Below are 14,975 nucleotides of genomic sequence, written 5' to 3'. Positions count from 1 at the left end.
TTTCTCCATCCTGGTGCTGCCCACGTGTCATTTGTCTCCCCATCCCGGTGCTCGCCCAGTGTCTTTGCTGTCCCCATGCCGGTGTTGCCCTGGTGTCACCTCTGTGCTGTCCTGATGTCCCTGCTCTCTCCATGCTGGTGCCGCTGCAGTCCATCCCTGTCCCCATCCCTTTTCCCCATCCCCATGTCCCCGCTATCCCTCTGTCCCCTTCCCGGTGTCCCTGCTGTCCCCATCCCGGTGTCCCCGCTCTCCCTCTATTCGCACCCCGCTGTCCCTCTGTCCCCGTGCCGGTGCGATCCCGCTGTCCGGCTGTCCCTGTGTCCCCATCTCCGCGTCCCGCGGCCCTGGCGGGGCGCTGCGGCCGCCGCTGTCCCCGTGTCCCGCTGTCCCGATGCCGGTGCGGCCCTGGCGGGGCGCTGCGGCCACCGCTGTCCCTGTGTCCCCATCCCTCTGTCCCTGTGTCCCCATCCCCGTGTCCCGATGCCGGTGCGGCCCTGGCGGGGCGCTGCGGCCGCCGCTGTCCCTGTGTCCCCATCCCGCTGTCCCTGTGTCCCCATCCCCGTGTCCCGATGCCGGTGCGGCCCTGGCGGGGCGCTGCGGCCGCCGCTGTCCCCGCCGGGCCCCGCCCCGTCCCGCCCCTCCCAGCGGCCACTCGGGGTGCGCGGGCGGGCGGCCCCACGGGCGGCGGCGGCGGCGGGGCCGGGCCGGGGCAGGGGCGGGCGGGAGGGAGGGGGTCTCTCCGGGGCCGGGGGCCGCACCGGGGCCGTGCCCGCCATGCCGCCGCCGCTGCCCGCCGCGCTGCTCGCCGTGGTGCTCGTGGCGCTGCTCGCCGGGCTGCTGGCGCGGTCAGGGCCTGCCGCTGGGGACAGGGGGGTGACGGGGCTGGGCGGGGGGCACGGCGGGGACGGCGGGGGGACAGCGGAGTGGGGGGCGGCAGCGCGGCGGGTGGGGCTGAGCGGGGCTGGGAGGAGCCCGCAGGGTCCAGGGGAGGCCCCAGGGCTGGCGGTGGCGTGCGGGTGATTTGGGGGAGTTTTGGGGGTGGTAAAGGGGGGTTGGGGTGGTGTCAGGGGTGCGGGGGGCGTGCGGGGCTGGGGGTGAGGTGTTGGGGGTCTGGGGGGAGGGAGCAAAGGGGACACAGAGGGCTTGGAGGGGTGTCAGGAATTTGGGGGGTCGCAGGGCTGGGAGGTGAGCCTGCAGGGGATTGGGGGGTTGTGGAGCTTGGTGTTAGAGGCTTGGGGGCTTGGAGAAGTTCAGAGGAGCTCACAGGGGTGGGCATGGGGGCCAGGGGGGTGTGGAGGTGTCTGGTCTTAGGAGGGGGCTGTCAGGGATTGTTGGGGATGGTCCTGTAGGGTCTATTTCCCACCATGAGTCCTTTGGAGCTCCTGTCCATCTGTGGTTGCTGGAGCTGGTGCTCAAAGGACAAAGAGCATCTCTAGACCCCAACCCCAGTGGGGAGGCTGACCCTGGCCTTCCCCCTGTCCCCACAGATGGCTGGCATGTCGCCTGGCTGTCACCTGGTGCCGGCAGAAGCTTCATGCAGAGCTGAAGATCGGCTCCTTTGGCTTCTTCTGGGCCCAGAACATCAGCCTCAAGTTCCAGCGGGAGCAGCAGACTGTGGTGGGTACCTGGGCAAGGGGTGGTCACTGCCAGACAAGGCAGGGAGGGTGGTTGCTGTCACTTCCAGGCTGGCAGCAAATCCATGGAGCCACTCTTCTGTTGAACACCCCCATGGCTGGTGCCAGTCCCTTCCTCCCATGGCCAGACTTGGGGTTTTGGCTGCTCCTTGCATGATCCCAGGCACTGGGGGTGGAGTGGGAATGTTGAGATGAGCATCACAAGGCAGAGCCAAGTTGTTTCTTCTCTGACCTAGCTGTGTGTCCTTACAGGAGATCGACAACATCTGGATCTCCAGCAAGCTGAGCCGGGAGCTGCCGTACGTGCCCCCTCCCCAGCTCCCTGCCTGCTCCCCTTGGGGGTCTGCCTCACCCCTCGCCCTGCTTGCCATCCTGCTGCCTTTACACCTTCCTGCCATCCTTATTGCCCTGTGGTCAGCTCTGTGAGGGAGTGACCCACACTTGGAGGTGACAGTGTGGCTGCCCTTGTGCTGGTCGTGTGACAGTGTCTTGTGGGTGCCCTTGTGCTGGTCCTGCACGTCCCTGGGGTAGGGGGAATCCCTGGTGCCAGGGCCAGGTGTGCCAAGTGTGAGCTCCTGTCAGAGCTGCCTGTGCTGTTGCTCCCCAGGCGCTACTTTGAGCTGCGTTTTGGCGAGGTGCGAATCCGCACGGATCTCCAGAAAGGCCCTGGGTTCCAGCCGTCCGTCCCAGAGGCTCCCAGAGAAGCTGATGGAAATGAAAGCAAGACAGAGCTGACCCTTAAACCCTCCCTGCTGAGGCTCCTTAGCCAGGTGAGGCACTGTGGGCTGTGAGAGGCTGCTGTGGGCTGCGCTGCTGTCGGATATCCCTCACAGCAGCACCTTCCCCCCAGCTCTTTTCCATCCACATGGATTCCATCAACATCATGGTTCTGCACGTGGCCACCTCAGAGTCTCTCTGGCACATCCAGGCCAGCCAGACACGTCTCCTCCTCAATGGCAATGGGAAGAGGTAATGCTGTGCTCGTACCCCTGTCTGCTTCCAGGGCAGGGAAGCTCCTCTGAGCCCAGCCTTGTGTGTGTCCTCTCTCTGTCCCACTCAGCAGCATCTCATGTCACCTGTGGTGTGACGCATTAACCTCCTCTGAGGCTGGCCTGGTTCCTTTTCCTGTCACAGGAAGCTTGAGTTGTGTGTTCTCTCAATAATGTGGCGTGCATGGAGTTAGGGCATGCTCTGCTTTTGGGAACACTTGGAGCAGGGACCTGGGGGTCCCTGTGTCCCACAGGAAAGAGGGCAGGAACTTGTTTTGGCAGCAGCAGGACCCACATCCTCCTTCTGTTCTCTGCTCTCCCCAGCCTGACATGCGAGGTGAGCCTGACAAAGGTGAACAGCAAAGTCCTCAGGAGCAGCCAGCTGGTGAGTGCTGGAGGAGGGAGAAATGCCACACTTGGAACCTGGGTAATGCCTCTCTGGGACACGCTGAGGACCTGTCTCAGGTGTCCCCGAGGCTGGGTGACGCTGCCAGGTGCTGGGCTCTCTGCTGTGCCCTGCTCTCCACCTGCAGCAGGCACTGGGAGGGCACTGTGTGACTCCCTGTGTGCTCCCTGCTGTGTCCCCTGTGCACAGGATGACACGTGCCTGGCAGAGCTGGCCCTGGCTCTCTCCCTGTCCCTGGAGATCAGCAGCAAGCGGCGCCTGGTGGGCGTCCGGCTCTGCGTCCGCACGCTGCAGGCAGAGCTGCACGAGGGGCTCTTCTGCAGCCCCCTCCTGCGCCACGTCACTGCTGGGGCCCAGCACAGCAGCGTGGGGGAAGAGCCCAGCACAGGTCAGGATGAGGACAGGAACAAGTTTGGGGCAGGGCAGGGGCTGGTGGTCCCCATGGTTGCACTGGAGCCAGAGGGTTTGGCTGTGGGATCACCCCCGAGTGCGGGGGTTTGGGCAAGTCCTTCCCGTGACTCCGTCTGTCCTTCTGCAGGCCCAGGGGAGCCCTCGAAATCCCTGTCTGTGCTGAGCAGGGACACACTGAAGCTCATCCCCAGGAGGGTGGAGATGAAGCTGGAGAACACCAGCATGGTGCTGTCCATGAACAGCCAGAAGAGGTGAGGGGCATGCTGTCTGAATCCAAAGTAATGCTGGGGACATGAACCTGGGGACAACTGTGCCATTCCCTTCTTGTCTCTTGGCTCTGCTGGACTGCAGAGAGTGAGTCCTAGAGCCCACTCCAGTGGGAAGGACTGACCTGGGCTCTTGGAGAGGGAGGAAGGCACGTGAGCTGGTTCTCCAGTAGGACAGCTGACAGGATCCTCAGGCGATGGGATGAGAGCACTGAGCTGTGCTGCAGCTGGGCTGCTGTGTTTGTCCATGCCAGCATGCTGGTCAGCTGGTGATGAGAGACAAGGAGATGACAGTGGAGGACATGACAGTGCAGTTCCCTCCTGGCAGTGACTCCCTGTGTCTTCCAGGCACCTCACCTGGAGCCTGAAGCTGCTTCAGTTTCTATATCAGCGTGAGGAGGAGCAAATCCCATTGCGCAACTTCACGCCCACCTCAGACCTGGACCAAATGAGTGTAGACCTCCACCTGGAGGGCAAGTAGCCAGGAGGGCACTGATGGGACAGGGCTGCCATCACTGCCCTCTGCCACCCCTTATTTGTGCTCCTCTGTCCCCCCCAGATGGCCTTCTCCTGTCCCAGAGCCGCCAGCGCATCGTGTGCCTCAACTCCCTGAAGACCAGTGTGCAGGTGAGCGAGCGCTGGGCACACTCTGTCCCCTGGGGGTGGCTGGTTTGGCTCCTGGCATGAGTTTTTTGCCACCTGGCCCTTTCCCTGCTCTAGGTCACAGCCATTGACCTCTCGGCTGCTGTGCTGCTCAACACCTGCATCATCCACTACCGTCACCAAGAGTTTTCGCACTGGCTGGGGCTGTTGGCACAGGAATACAGGTGCCAGGCGGTGCCTGTCCCCAGCCAAGGGCACAAGGGAAGGTAAACTTGGCCTCAGTGCAGCTGCTGGTATCACAGCTTGTTTCCTCTTGCTGGCCACGCTCTGGCATGGTGCCTGGGCACTCAGCACCTTATCTGTGCACCACCTGTGGGATGGGGAGGCTGGTCAGGAGCTGATCAGGGAGCCTCTGCAGGGAGGATATCCCTCTGTGCCTGCTCCCTGCCAGGCTCTGTGGCACACAGCTCCCAGTAACAGCCCATCCCTGCTTGTCTGTGCAGGAGCTATCCCCAAATCCTAGCGCCCATCATCCTGTGTGCCTCGCTGTCCAACGTCAACGTGTCCGTGCAGCTGGGGGACACGCCACCCTTCGCCTTGGGCTTCAACTCCATCTCTGCAGGTACAGGCTGGATCAGGGACGTGCTGGGCTCTTCTTGGGGTCTGCTAGAGAGGCAGCAGGGTGGGGATGGAGAAGGTGGCGCTGCCCATGTGTGTGTGGCCAGGGGCTGTGGATCCCTGCCTGGTTGTGTCTGGGGTGCCCATGTTTGGGTGAGCCTTGTCTGCAGTTCCCCCTCCTCTGTGCCCACAGACTACCAGCACCTGCGGCCACAGAGCGTGCACCAGCGAGCAGTGGTGGCCGTGGACCACCTGTGCTGGCGAGTGGGCAACGACTCCCACATCCAGCGTGCCCCACATCCCCCCAACATGCACGTGTGGGGAGAGGCCCTCATCCTCGACTCCTTCAACCTCCAGGTGAGGGGCAAACTGAGGGACGAAGGGGGGCTTTCAGTCTCAGACTCCATGTGGGTGGCACAGGGATGTCCTGCAGCCTGAGAGTGATCATCCTGTTTGTCCTACAGGGCAGCTACAACCAGCCCCTGGGCATGTCCAGCGCCCAGTCAGATACGCTCTTTCTGGATTGCACCATCCGGGGGCTGCAAGTGGAGTCGTCTGACACCTGCACTGAGTGCCTGGCCAGGGTCCTGCCCCTGTTCTGCCCAAAGCCTGATGGGGCTGAACTTGCCAAGCAGCCATCCTCTGCCTCCAGCGAGCCCTGGGGGCTGCTCTGGAAGGTGGATCTGAAGGTGGAGGACGTGAACTTGTTCACACTCTCGGCTGTAGTGGGTAGGTAGCATCCAAGCTGATCCCAGATGGCTGTCCTGGAATAACCCTGGCATGTTGTGCTGTGCCTCCAGCACTGACCTGCTGTCTCTCCAGGTGCCCTGGAGCTGCGGCTGGACACGCTGACTGTCCTGGGAAGTGCTGAGAGCTGCACGCTCAGCGTCCAGGGCATGGTGCTGGCCTTGGTGAAGAGCATCACTGAGAAAATGCAGCCGTGCTGCAAAGCTCCTGCCATCCCCAACCCAGTGGCCAACGTCTCCGTGCTCTGTGTCACCTACCACAGCAGCATCCGCTCCCTGGAGGTTGGTTTGGCTGTTGGACCACTGCTTTGTCCTATTCTGGGGTAGATGGGGCAGGGGGAGGATTGGCTGGCACGAAAGGTGCTGTGGGGAGGACGGGGCCATTCTGTGCTGGCCGTGGCAGTGACGTGGTGCTTGCTCACGCTCTGGTGCAGGTGCAGTGCGGCGAGGGGCTGGCAGTGCTGTGGAGCCCACCTGACCACATGCACCTGTACCATCACACCCTGGCCACCCTGCAGTGCTACGAAGCCTTGCGGAGCGCCCTCGGCCACAGGACGCTTCCCTCCCCACCCCCAGAGAGCCCCGTGTCCCACCCAGCCACCCCTACCGAGTCACCAGCGCCCCTCCAGCCAAAAGGGCCCCCTCCCAAAAGACTCCTGTCACTGTCCCTGGAGCTGAGCTCTGCCAAGCTCACAGCCTTTGTCTCTGAGGCCAACTACATCAGCCTGGCTGCGGAACGGACCTCGGTCAGCTGGCACGGCGGCGCCCTGCACGGCTACTGCCCCGAGCTGGCCGCTGGCTTTGATGGACACAGCATCTTCAGCTTCAAGGAGGTGGAGGTGAAGCTGCTGCCGGAGCTGGAGGAGGTCGTGCGGCACCGCGACGCCTTCCCCACGCTGCGCACCCTCCGCAACCGCGGCTGGGCCTTCTCCTTCGCCAGCGTGACCATCGAGTTCCCCTACCAGTACGACTTCTCCCGCACGCTGGACGCTGCCGTGGGCGTGCAGAAGTGGCTGAAGGGCCTGCACCGCCCTGGGCGCCCCTCCAGCACGGCCCTGCCCCCCGACCTCCTGCTCAAAGTCACCCACTTCTCCTGGGTCTTCCTGGATGATGTCTTTGAGGTCAAGTTGCGAGACAACTACGAGCTGATGAAGGATGAGAGCAAGGAGAGCGCCAAGCGGCTGCAGCTGCTGGACGCCAAGGTGGCTGCGCTGCGCAAGCAGCACGGGGAGCTGCTGCCTGCCCGCAAGATCGAGGAGCTCTACGCCTCGCTGGAGAAGAAGAACATCGAGATCTACATCCAGCGCTCGCGGCGCCTCTACGCCAACACCCCCATGAGGAGAGCCCTCCTCACCTGGACCCTTGCCCACCTGGAGCTGGTGGCCATGGCTGATGAGTCCTTCCATGGCACGGAGCGTGTGTTGGAGCAGATGAGGGACATGGATGATGTCAGCCCGTTCCCCACAGAGGGTCTGGAGATGGTCACCCAATGGTGCCGCATGATGAAGGGCACAGTTGGCAGCTTCTTTGGTGAGTTGCTTTGTGGGGGGTGCCCTTGGGGGATAGCACAATGGCTATGTGGCCATTGTGGTGCGTAACCAGGGAGGGAAGATGATTTTTGGAGGTTCAAAGGGAGTGGGAAGGAAGCAGAGATGTGACAGGACGATGGCTCCTACTGTGTCCCAGAGTGGGGGGCTGCCTGTCTGTTTGCTGCCCCATTCCTCAGCCCTTCCTCCCCCCGCAGTGCGGATCCGTGACTACCCCCGGTACCTGTTTGAGATCCGGAACTGGCAGCTCTCGGGCCGGCTGCTTGGGGCCGAGCAGTGTGGCCAGGCCTGCTCCCGGCGCCGCCAGCTCCTCAAGCTGGGGCTGCCCTGGGGCGACGCCACAGTGGAGAGGAACATGCCACCCTTGAAGTTCTACCATGACTTTCACTGTAAGACCTGGAGGAATGGGGAGGTCTGTGGTGGGGTAGGGACAGGGCAAATGGCTGAGCCAACCTCTGTGTCCCCAGCTGTGATCTCCCAGTACACCATCGTGTGGGGGCCCTGCTGGGACCCAGCCTGGACCCTGATTGGCCAGTGTGTGGATCTCCTCACCAAGCCCTCAGAGGACCCCAGTGCCCCATTGCCCTGGTGGGACAAGAGCCGCCTTCTCTTCCATGGAAACTGGCACATGGACATTGAACAGGCCAACCTGCACCAGCTGGCCACCGAGGTGGGTGCTGCTGGACTGGGGAGCAACATGGTGTGGGGTCAGCTCACACCTGCCTCTCCTCACACCTGCTCTTGCAGGACCCCTACAACACTACAGAGAACATGCACTGGGAATGGAGCCAACTCTCCTTCCACTGGAAGCCCGGGCAGTTTGTCTTCAAGGGCAACCTGGATATCAACGTCCGGACAGCCTCCAAGTGAGTGTGGGGCCATGAGCACGGGGGGCCCTCACCAGTGCTGGGGGGTGACTGGGATCTCTTTCTGCATTCAGATATGACGACTGCTGCTTCCTGCACCTGCCTGACCTGTGCATGACGCTGGACCTGCAGTGGCTGTGCCATGGGAACCCCCATGACCACCACGGCGTGGTGCTGCGCTCCCCTGAGTTCCTGCCCGAGGTGCCAGTGGGGCAGCAGTATGACTCCTACCGTGCCTTCCGCTCCGAGAACCTCAACCTCTCCATCCGGATGGACCTGACACAACCCAGTAAAGGTGGCTGACAGCATCCTGGGGATCCTTGGGGGAAAAGGGCAGGGCATGCTGATTGTGGGTTGGGTCCTGGCCCCATGGTGCTGGCTGATGGTGGGTATATTCTCAGAGTACTCCCAGCCCCGGATCCTGCTCTACAGCAGCACCCTCCGCTGGATGCAGAATTTTTGGGCCACGTGGACCAGCGTGACACGGCCCATCTGCCGTGGGAAGCTCTTCAACAACATGAAACCCAGCAAGAAGAAGCTGGGACAGCACTACAAGCAGTTGTCCTATACTGCACTCTTCCCCCGGCTTCAGGTAATTCCCAGGGCGAGGAATCCGGTGTTTCCTCCCTGCTCTGCCTCTGCTGGATTCTCAGCTCCTGCTCTCTGCTCCCTCTCAGGTGCATTACTGGGCCTCCTTTGCCCAGCAGCGGGGGATCCAGGTGGAATGCTGCCAGGGACACATCTTCACTCGGGGCACACAGCGGCTCATCCCACAAGGTGAGTGGGAGTCCTGCCAGCAGCACTGCAGGCACAGCAGGGCCCTGGCTGAGCCCTGTCCTGTCCCCCAGCTGGCACGGTGATGAGACGCCTCATTTCGGAGTGGAGCATCACACAGATGGTGAGTGACCTGAGCCAGGTCACCGTGCACCTCATGGCCTCCACTTCTGATGAGAACGCTGACCACCAGCTCGACACCCTGGTGAAGAAAACCCACCTGCTGAGCCTGTCCTCCCTCACCTACCAGCGGCACAGCAACCGCACGGCTGAGGAGGTACCACTGCGAACAGGGCACAGCAGCTTGGTGGCAACTCCAGCACAAGGGGATGTTGGTTGTTGGGTGCAATGGGGAAGGGATTTGGCTGGGGAAGAGAGAGAATTTCAGAATCTACCAAGCACCTCACTTTGTGCCCATGCTGTGGTCGCTGGGGTGGTCTGGGCTCTAATCCCCATGCTCTGCCTGAGGGGCTGGCAGGGCTCCTAATCCCAGTGCACAAGGCCACTGGGCAGGGCCAGGGCCACAGCTTAGCTGTGCTGAGGCACTGTCCCTCTGTGCCCAGGAGCTGCCCTTGCGTGATGGGGATGATGGTTTCCACACACATCAGCTGCACTTGGTGGACCTGCGGGCGTCCTGGACCACCACGAACCGGGACATCGCCTTCGGCCTCTACGATGGCTACAAGAAAGCGGCTGTGCTCAAGCGGAACCTGTCCACTGAGGCCCTGAAGGGGCTGAAGATCGACACACAGCTGCAGGCCAAGAAGCTGAAGCGTGGCCCCCTCTCTGCTCACTCCATCCCTGCCAGAGTGACCGCTCCCATCACCAGCGGCCGGCCTGAGAGAGCCTCCTCAGGGGGTGAGCACAGCCAGGAGGGGAGCAAGGGGAAACCCACAGCTCAAAGCTGTTTTCATTCTGTACATGTGAGACATCCCCCCCACAGCTTTGCACTGACCTTTCTCCTTCCCCAGGGGCCTACATGCTGCAGAAGCTCATTGAGGAGACGGACAAGTTCGTGGTTTTCACAGAAGAGGAGTCGGGGGCCAGCGAGCAGCTCTGCGGCATCGCCGCCTGCCAGACCGACGACATCTACAACCGCAACTGCCTCATCGAGCTGGTCAACTGCCAGGTACCTGCCTGTCCCCTCAGCCTGGCTCTGACAGGGGCTGGGCCTGCCCCAGAAAGGTCCATCTGACCCCTGGGGTCTCTCTCCCCACAGATGGTTCTGCGTGGTGCAGAGACGGAGGGCTGTGTGATCGTGTCCGCTGCGAAGGCACAGCTGCTGCAGTGCCAGCACCACCCTGCCTGGTATGGAGACACTCTGAAGCAGAAGACATCCTGGACTTGTTTGCTGGATGGCATGCAGTACTTTGCCACGACAGAGAGCAGCCCCTCTGAGGGGGAGCATGGCCAGCTCTGGCTGGAGGTGAGTGTGTGGTGGGTGAGCTACGTGGGGCACAGGTAGTGCTGTCAGTGCCCTGGCCAAACCAGGGAAAGTGAGGACAGCCAGTCCCTCCTTGCTTCCCCAGGTGAAAAATATTGAGGAGCATCGTCAGCGGAGCCTGGACTCAGTGCAGGAGCTGATGGAGAGCGGGCAAGCAGTGGGGGGCATGGTCAGCACCACCACAGGTACTGCCCACAGCCCTGGCTGCTGTGCCTACCCCAGTCCCACTTGGGTGTGACTCCAAGGCTGGTAGAGCTGAGGGCACCTGTCCCATCCCTGTGTGGCGCCAGGAGGTGGCTGATGCTCCAAGCCCTGCACTGTCAGTCCCACTGTGCTGGGACGTGGCACTCTGACTGTGGTCCCTCTGCCTGTCCCCAGACTGGAATCAGCCCTCGGAAGCCCAGCAGACGCAGCAGGTGCAGAGGATCATCTCTCGCTGCAGCTGCCGCATGTACTACATCAGCTACAGCCACGACATCGACCCCGAGCTGGCCACGCAGATAAAGCCCCCTGAGACCCCTGCCAACCAGGAGAAGGAGGATCTGCTGAAGAAGCAGGAGGGTGGGTGCAGCCAGGCAGTGTGCTGTGGGGTTAGAGCTCTGGGCTGACCCATGGCTAACTCCAGGGGTGATCTCTTTTGGCCCTGCTGAGGTCAGAGGGCTGCATACAGGAGGGGTCCCCAACGCATTTCTGGCCATGCTGAGGCCCCACTTGCCCCTTGTGTCCCTGCAGGAGCTGTAGACACCTTCACCCTGATCCACCACGACCTAGAGATCTCCACCAACCCCGCACAGTATGCCATGATCCTCGACATAGTCAACAACCTGCTGCTGCACGTGGAGCCCAAACGCAAGGTACCCACGGGGTCCAGGTGTCCGTGCCACTCCCTGCACCCAGGCAGGCCTAACCTTGCCCTGTTCTATGCCCAGGAGCACAGTGAGAAGAAGCAGAGGGTGCGTTTCCAGCTGGAAATCTCCAGCAACCCCGAGGAGCAGCGCAGCAGTATCCTACACCTGCAGGAGGCCGTGAGGCAGCACGTGGCCCAGATCCGGCAGCTGGAGAAGCAGATGTACTCCAACATGAAGGTGAGCCCGCATCCCTGGCTCCCTGGGATCCACACTCCAGGGCAGAGGGTGCTGAGGGTTGTCTGTCCTTCAGTCCTTGAAGGATGACAGCAAAAACGAGGTGCTGCTCGACCTGAACCACCGGCTGCAGCAGCAGCTGAGCCAGGAAAAAGCTGACCTGCAGCTGGAGAGCGAGGAGCTGAACATACTGATCAGGTAGGACAAGGGGGAATGGCTTTAAACTGAGACTAAGTGTGGATTGGATATTAGGGAGAAATTCTTCCCAGTGCTGCACTGGCACAGGTTGCCCAGAGAAGCTGTGGCTGCCCCATCCCTGGATGTATTTAAGGATAGGTTGGATGGGGCTTGGAGCAACCTGTGACAGTGGGAGGTGTCCAACCCAAACCATTCTGATTCTATGATCTCAGCCTTCCCCAGCATTGTGTTCCCCTTGCTCTAGGACTCCCACATCCCTGCTCTCTCCTCTGTGCTGCAGGTGCTTCAAGGACTTCCAGCTGCAGCGAGCCAACAAGATGGAGCTGCGAAAGCAGCCGGAGGACGTGAGCGTGGCACGCAGGACTGAGTTCTACTTTGCCCAGGCACGCTGGCGCCTGACAGAGGAGGATGGACAGCTGGGCATTGCTGAGCTGGAGCTCCAGCGCTTCCTCTACAGCAAGGTGTGGAGTTGGACAGTGCCCACAGCCCCTGAGCTGGGCATGGGGACATTGGGAGCTGATGGCTTTGTCTGCACAGGTCAACAAGTCGGATGACACGGCCGAGCATCTGCTGGAACTGGGCTGGGTGACCATGAACAACCTGCTGCCCAACGCTGTGTACAAGGCAAGTGGCAGCTGGGGGAGCAGCTCTGCATCATCCTGGGGACCCACGTGGTATGGCAGAGTGGCCTGTCCTCACCCCAGCCACCCATCCTCTTCCCTGCAGGTGGTGCTGCGTCCCCAGAGCTCCTGCCAGTCCGGCCGGCAGCTGGCCCTGAGGATTTTCAGCAAGGTCCGGCCTCCCGTGGGAGGCATCTCCATCAAGGAGCATTTTGAGGTGCCAGGGCTGGGCTGGGAGGTGCCAGGTTCTCTGTGGGGCACAGGCAATGTGTGCCTGGCTCTGATATGTCACTTTCCCACAGGTGAACGTGGTGCCTCTCACCATCCAGCTCACCCACCAGTTCTTCCACAGAATGATGGGTTTCTTCTTCCCTGGCCGTAATGTGGAGGAGGAGGAGGTGGGGGATGAGGAAGATAAGTCCAAGCTGGTGACAACAGGTGAGAGGCTCATGATCACCCTCCTCTCTGGATGTCCTTGAGCAGCTCTGGCTGCATGTCCAGGATTATCTTTGTGGGCAGCTGCTGTCCAGCCATGAATTGAGGAACAGGGATTTGTGGTCTCCCCTGTGGGACAGGGAGGTGGTGGGAGGGTTGGGGTCATGGCTAACCCCTGGCTGGACACCCCCACCACCACCTCGCACTCTGTTTGCCCCAGGGATCCCCGTGGTGAAGCCACGGCAGCTGATCGGGGCCGATGACTCGCTGGGCTCAGGGAAGGGAGTTGCTCAGGGACTGAACCGGACATCAGGGGTCAGAAGATCGTTCCGAAAAGCACCTGAGGTACCTCCTGCTGCCGTGAGGGGGGAATCTGAGAGCCCTGCTGTGGTGCCAGTCTGTTTTCCTTAACTGCAGCGCTGGGTAGCCATGTCCTCCCACACTTCCCTCCCACGCTTGTCTGCTTTCTCCTGCTCCCTCCCACCACGAGGATTTGCATCCTTTACAGCCAGGCGCCTGCACGCTTGATGTGATCCCTGTATCTCATTTTTCCAACACCGTGCCAGAGCAGCTCTCACCTCTCCCTGATGAAGCAATGCTGTGGCCTAGTGCCCGGCTGTCCCTTCCCTGCTGGTTCCTGGCTGTGTCCCTTCTCCTTCCCTTCTGCTCATGGCTTCTGCTCTGTCCCCAGCATCCCGTGGATGACATCGACAAGATGAAGGAGCGTGCAGCCATGAACAACTCCTTCATCTACATCAAGATCCCGCAGGTGCCACTCTGTGTCAGCTACAAGGTGTGGGACCAGTGGGACAGGATGTGCTTGGGGTGCTCTGGGCCATCATCCCCACACTGCTTGACACCTCTGTCACACAGGGGGAGAAGAACAGCGTGGACTGGGGTGACCTGAACCTGGTGCTGCCGTGCCTGGAGTACCACAACAACACATGGACATGGCTGGACTTTGCCATGGCGGTGAAGAGGGACAGCCGCAAAGCCTTGGTGGCACAGGTACGTGGGACCACATCCCTCAGGCTGCCAGAGCTGCTCTGCCCAGGATGGAGATGGTGACCCCAGGGTGGGTGGCACGTTCCCCAGCGTGGGGAGCAGCTCCCCTGGCTCAGCAGCTCAGGCTGTCACCCGGGGTTTGGCTGAGCCCCCTGACTCCGGGGCAGGTGATCAAGGAGAAGCTGCGCCTGAAGCCGGCGGCGGGCGCCGAGGCCCGGGGGAAGCTGGAGAACAAATCCGACGGGACCATCCAGCAGCAGGAGGAGGACGAGAAGGCTCGGCTGCTCATCGGGCTGAGCGTGGGCGAGAAGAACCCCAGCAAGAAGTCGATCTTCGGCAGGCGCAAATGACGGCAGCACCCGGCAGGCCGGGAAGGGACTTGGGGTGCCCCGTGCTCCCCCCCAACTTGGGGGGACACCCCAAAGGTGAAGGGGGGGCTGTGCTGCCCAGCAGTGCCCAAGGAGGGCTCAGCCACGTGCAGACCCTCGGTAACCCCGTTGTTGTGGGGCAGGGGTGGAGCAGCACGGGGATGTGGGCACAGGGTGCTCCGGGGCTGCTTTGTGGGGTGCAGAACCCTCGTGCCAAGGGCCCCTGGGAGCTTCTCCCCCTCCCTGCTGTGCGGGTGCTGGGCCCAGCCCCTGGGCCTGGTGAAGCAGCAGGATCGCTCCAGGCTGGGAAAAAGGGGAACGGGAGAGAGTTTAAATAAAGAGTTTTTAATTTGGAACAGGCTCAGGTCAGTGCCTCACCCTGCAGTGCTGGGCTCAGCACTGTGCCCCATCTCAGCCCGGCAGCCCCCCATCCTTGCGGGTTTCACCCCTTGCCCTTCCCCAGCAGTTGCTCAGGGCACCCAATTTGGGGCTCAGGGCACCCCTGGGCTCAGCCTGTGCCTTCACCCCTCTGCAGTCCTCTCGGTGAGCCCAGGGCCATGCTGGAAAAGGAAAGAGTTTAAATAAAGAGGACTGCAGGGACTGCAGGCATCCCCTCAGGGCTGCAGCATGTAGGGTGTAAAGAGAAAAGGAAAGGTTAAAGGGGGAGCCGCAGAGTGTGCAATGAGGGGGTCCCGGAGAGGGGCTGGGATCAGTCCCGGGGGTCCTGGGTGGGGCTGGGATCAGTCCCGGGGGTCCCGGAGAGGGGCTGGGATCAGTCCTGGGTGGGTGAGCAGCCCCCCGGTGTGTAGTGGGGGTCCCTGATGGGGGGGTATCAGTCACGGGTGGATGTCACCGTGCAAGGAGCAGCTCCGCCGCCGAGCCCCGGGGCGGGGGGTGGTCGCGGCGGGCGGGGCGGGGCGGGGCGGCGGGGTTATGTAAGGCGGCGATTACCGGGGACCGGGC

At 62.2% G+C, this 14,975-nt stretch overlaps 1 protein-coding gene across 1 annotated transcript; it reads left to right on the top strand.

The window, feature by feature from the left end:
• The first annotated feature begins 775 nt into the window (after positions 1-775).
• BLTP2 (bridge-like lipid transfer protein family member 2) lies at positions 776-14,368 on the top strand. Its single transcript, XM_059487062.1, has 39 exons — positions 776-845; positions 1,488-1,617; positions 1,887-1,933; positions 2,242-2,404; positions 2,485-2,603; positions 2,948-3,008; positions 3,219-3,417; positions 3,568-3,691; positions 4,055-4,179; positions 4,266-4,333; positions 4,427-4,575; positions 4,813-4,931; positions 5,121-5,284; positions 5,392-5,656; positions 5,750-5,955; positions 6,108-7,203; positions 7,418-7,609; positions 7,688-7,890; positions 7,968-8,086; positions 8,161-8,381; positions 8,488-8,678; positions 8,764-8,863; positions 8,935-9,137; positions 9,424-9,718; positions 9,832-9,989; positions 10,080-10,286; positions 10,390-10,489; positions 10,683-10,865; positions 11,037-11,158; positions 11,234-11,389; positions 11,463-11,584; positions 11,865-12,045; positions 12,122-12,208; positions 12,311-12,421; positions 12,507-12,642; positions 12,860-12,984; positions 13,331-13,432; positions 13,513-13,647; positions 13,812-14,368. The coding sequence occupies exons 5-39, from the start codon at positions 2,500-2,502 to the stop codon at positions 13,992-13,994; spliced, it is 6,312 nt and encodes a 2,103-aa protein (XP_059343045.1). The 5' UTR covers positions 776-845; positions 1,488-1,617; positions 1,887-1,933; positions 2,242-2,404; positions 2,485-2,499; the 3' UTR covers positions 13,995-14,368.
• The last annotated feature ends 607 nt before the right edge of the window (positions 14,369-14,975 follow it).

This window comes from Ammospiza nelsoni, chromosome 21, assembly GCF_027579445.1.
Source record: "Ammospiza nelsoni isolate bAmmNel1 chromosome 21, bAmmNel1.pri, whole genome shotgun sequence".
Lineage (NCBI taxonomy): Eukaryota > Metazoa > Chordata > Aves > Passeriformes > Passerellidae > Ammospiza > Ammospiza nelsoni.
The sequence above is the reverse complement of the archived record's forward strand: the minus strand, read 5'-3'. Positions and strand labels throughout refer to the sequence as shown.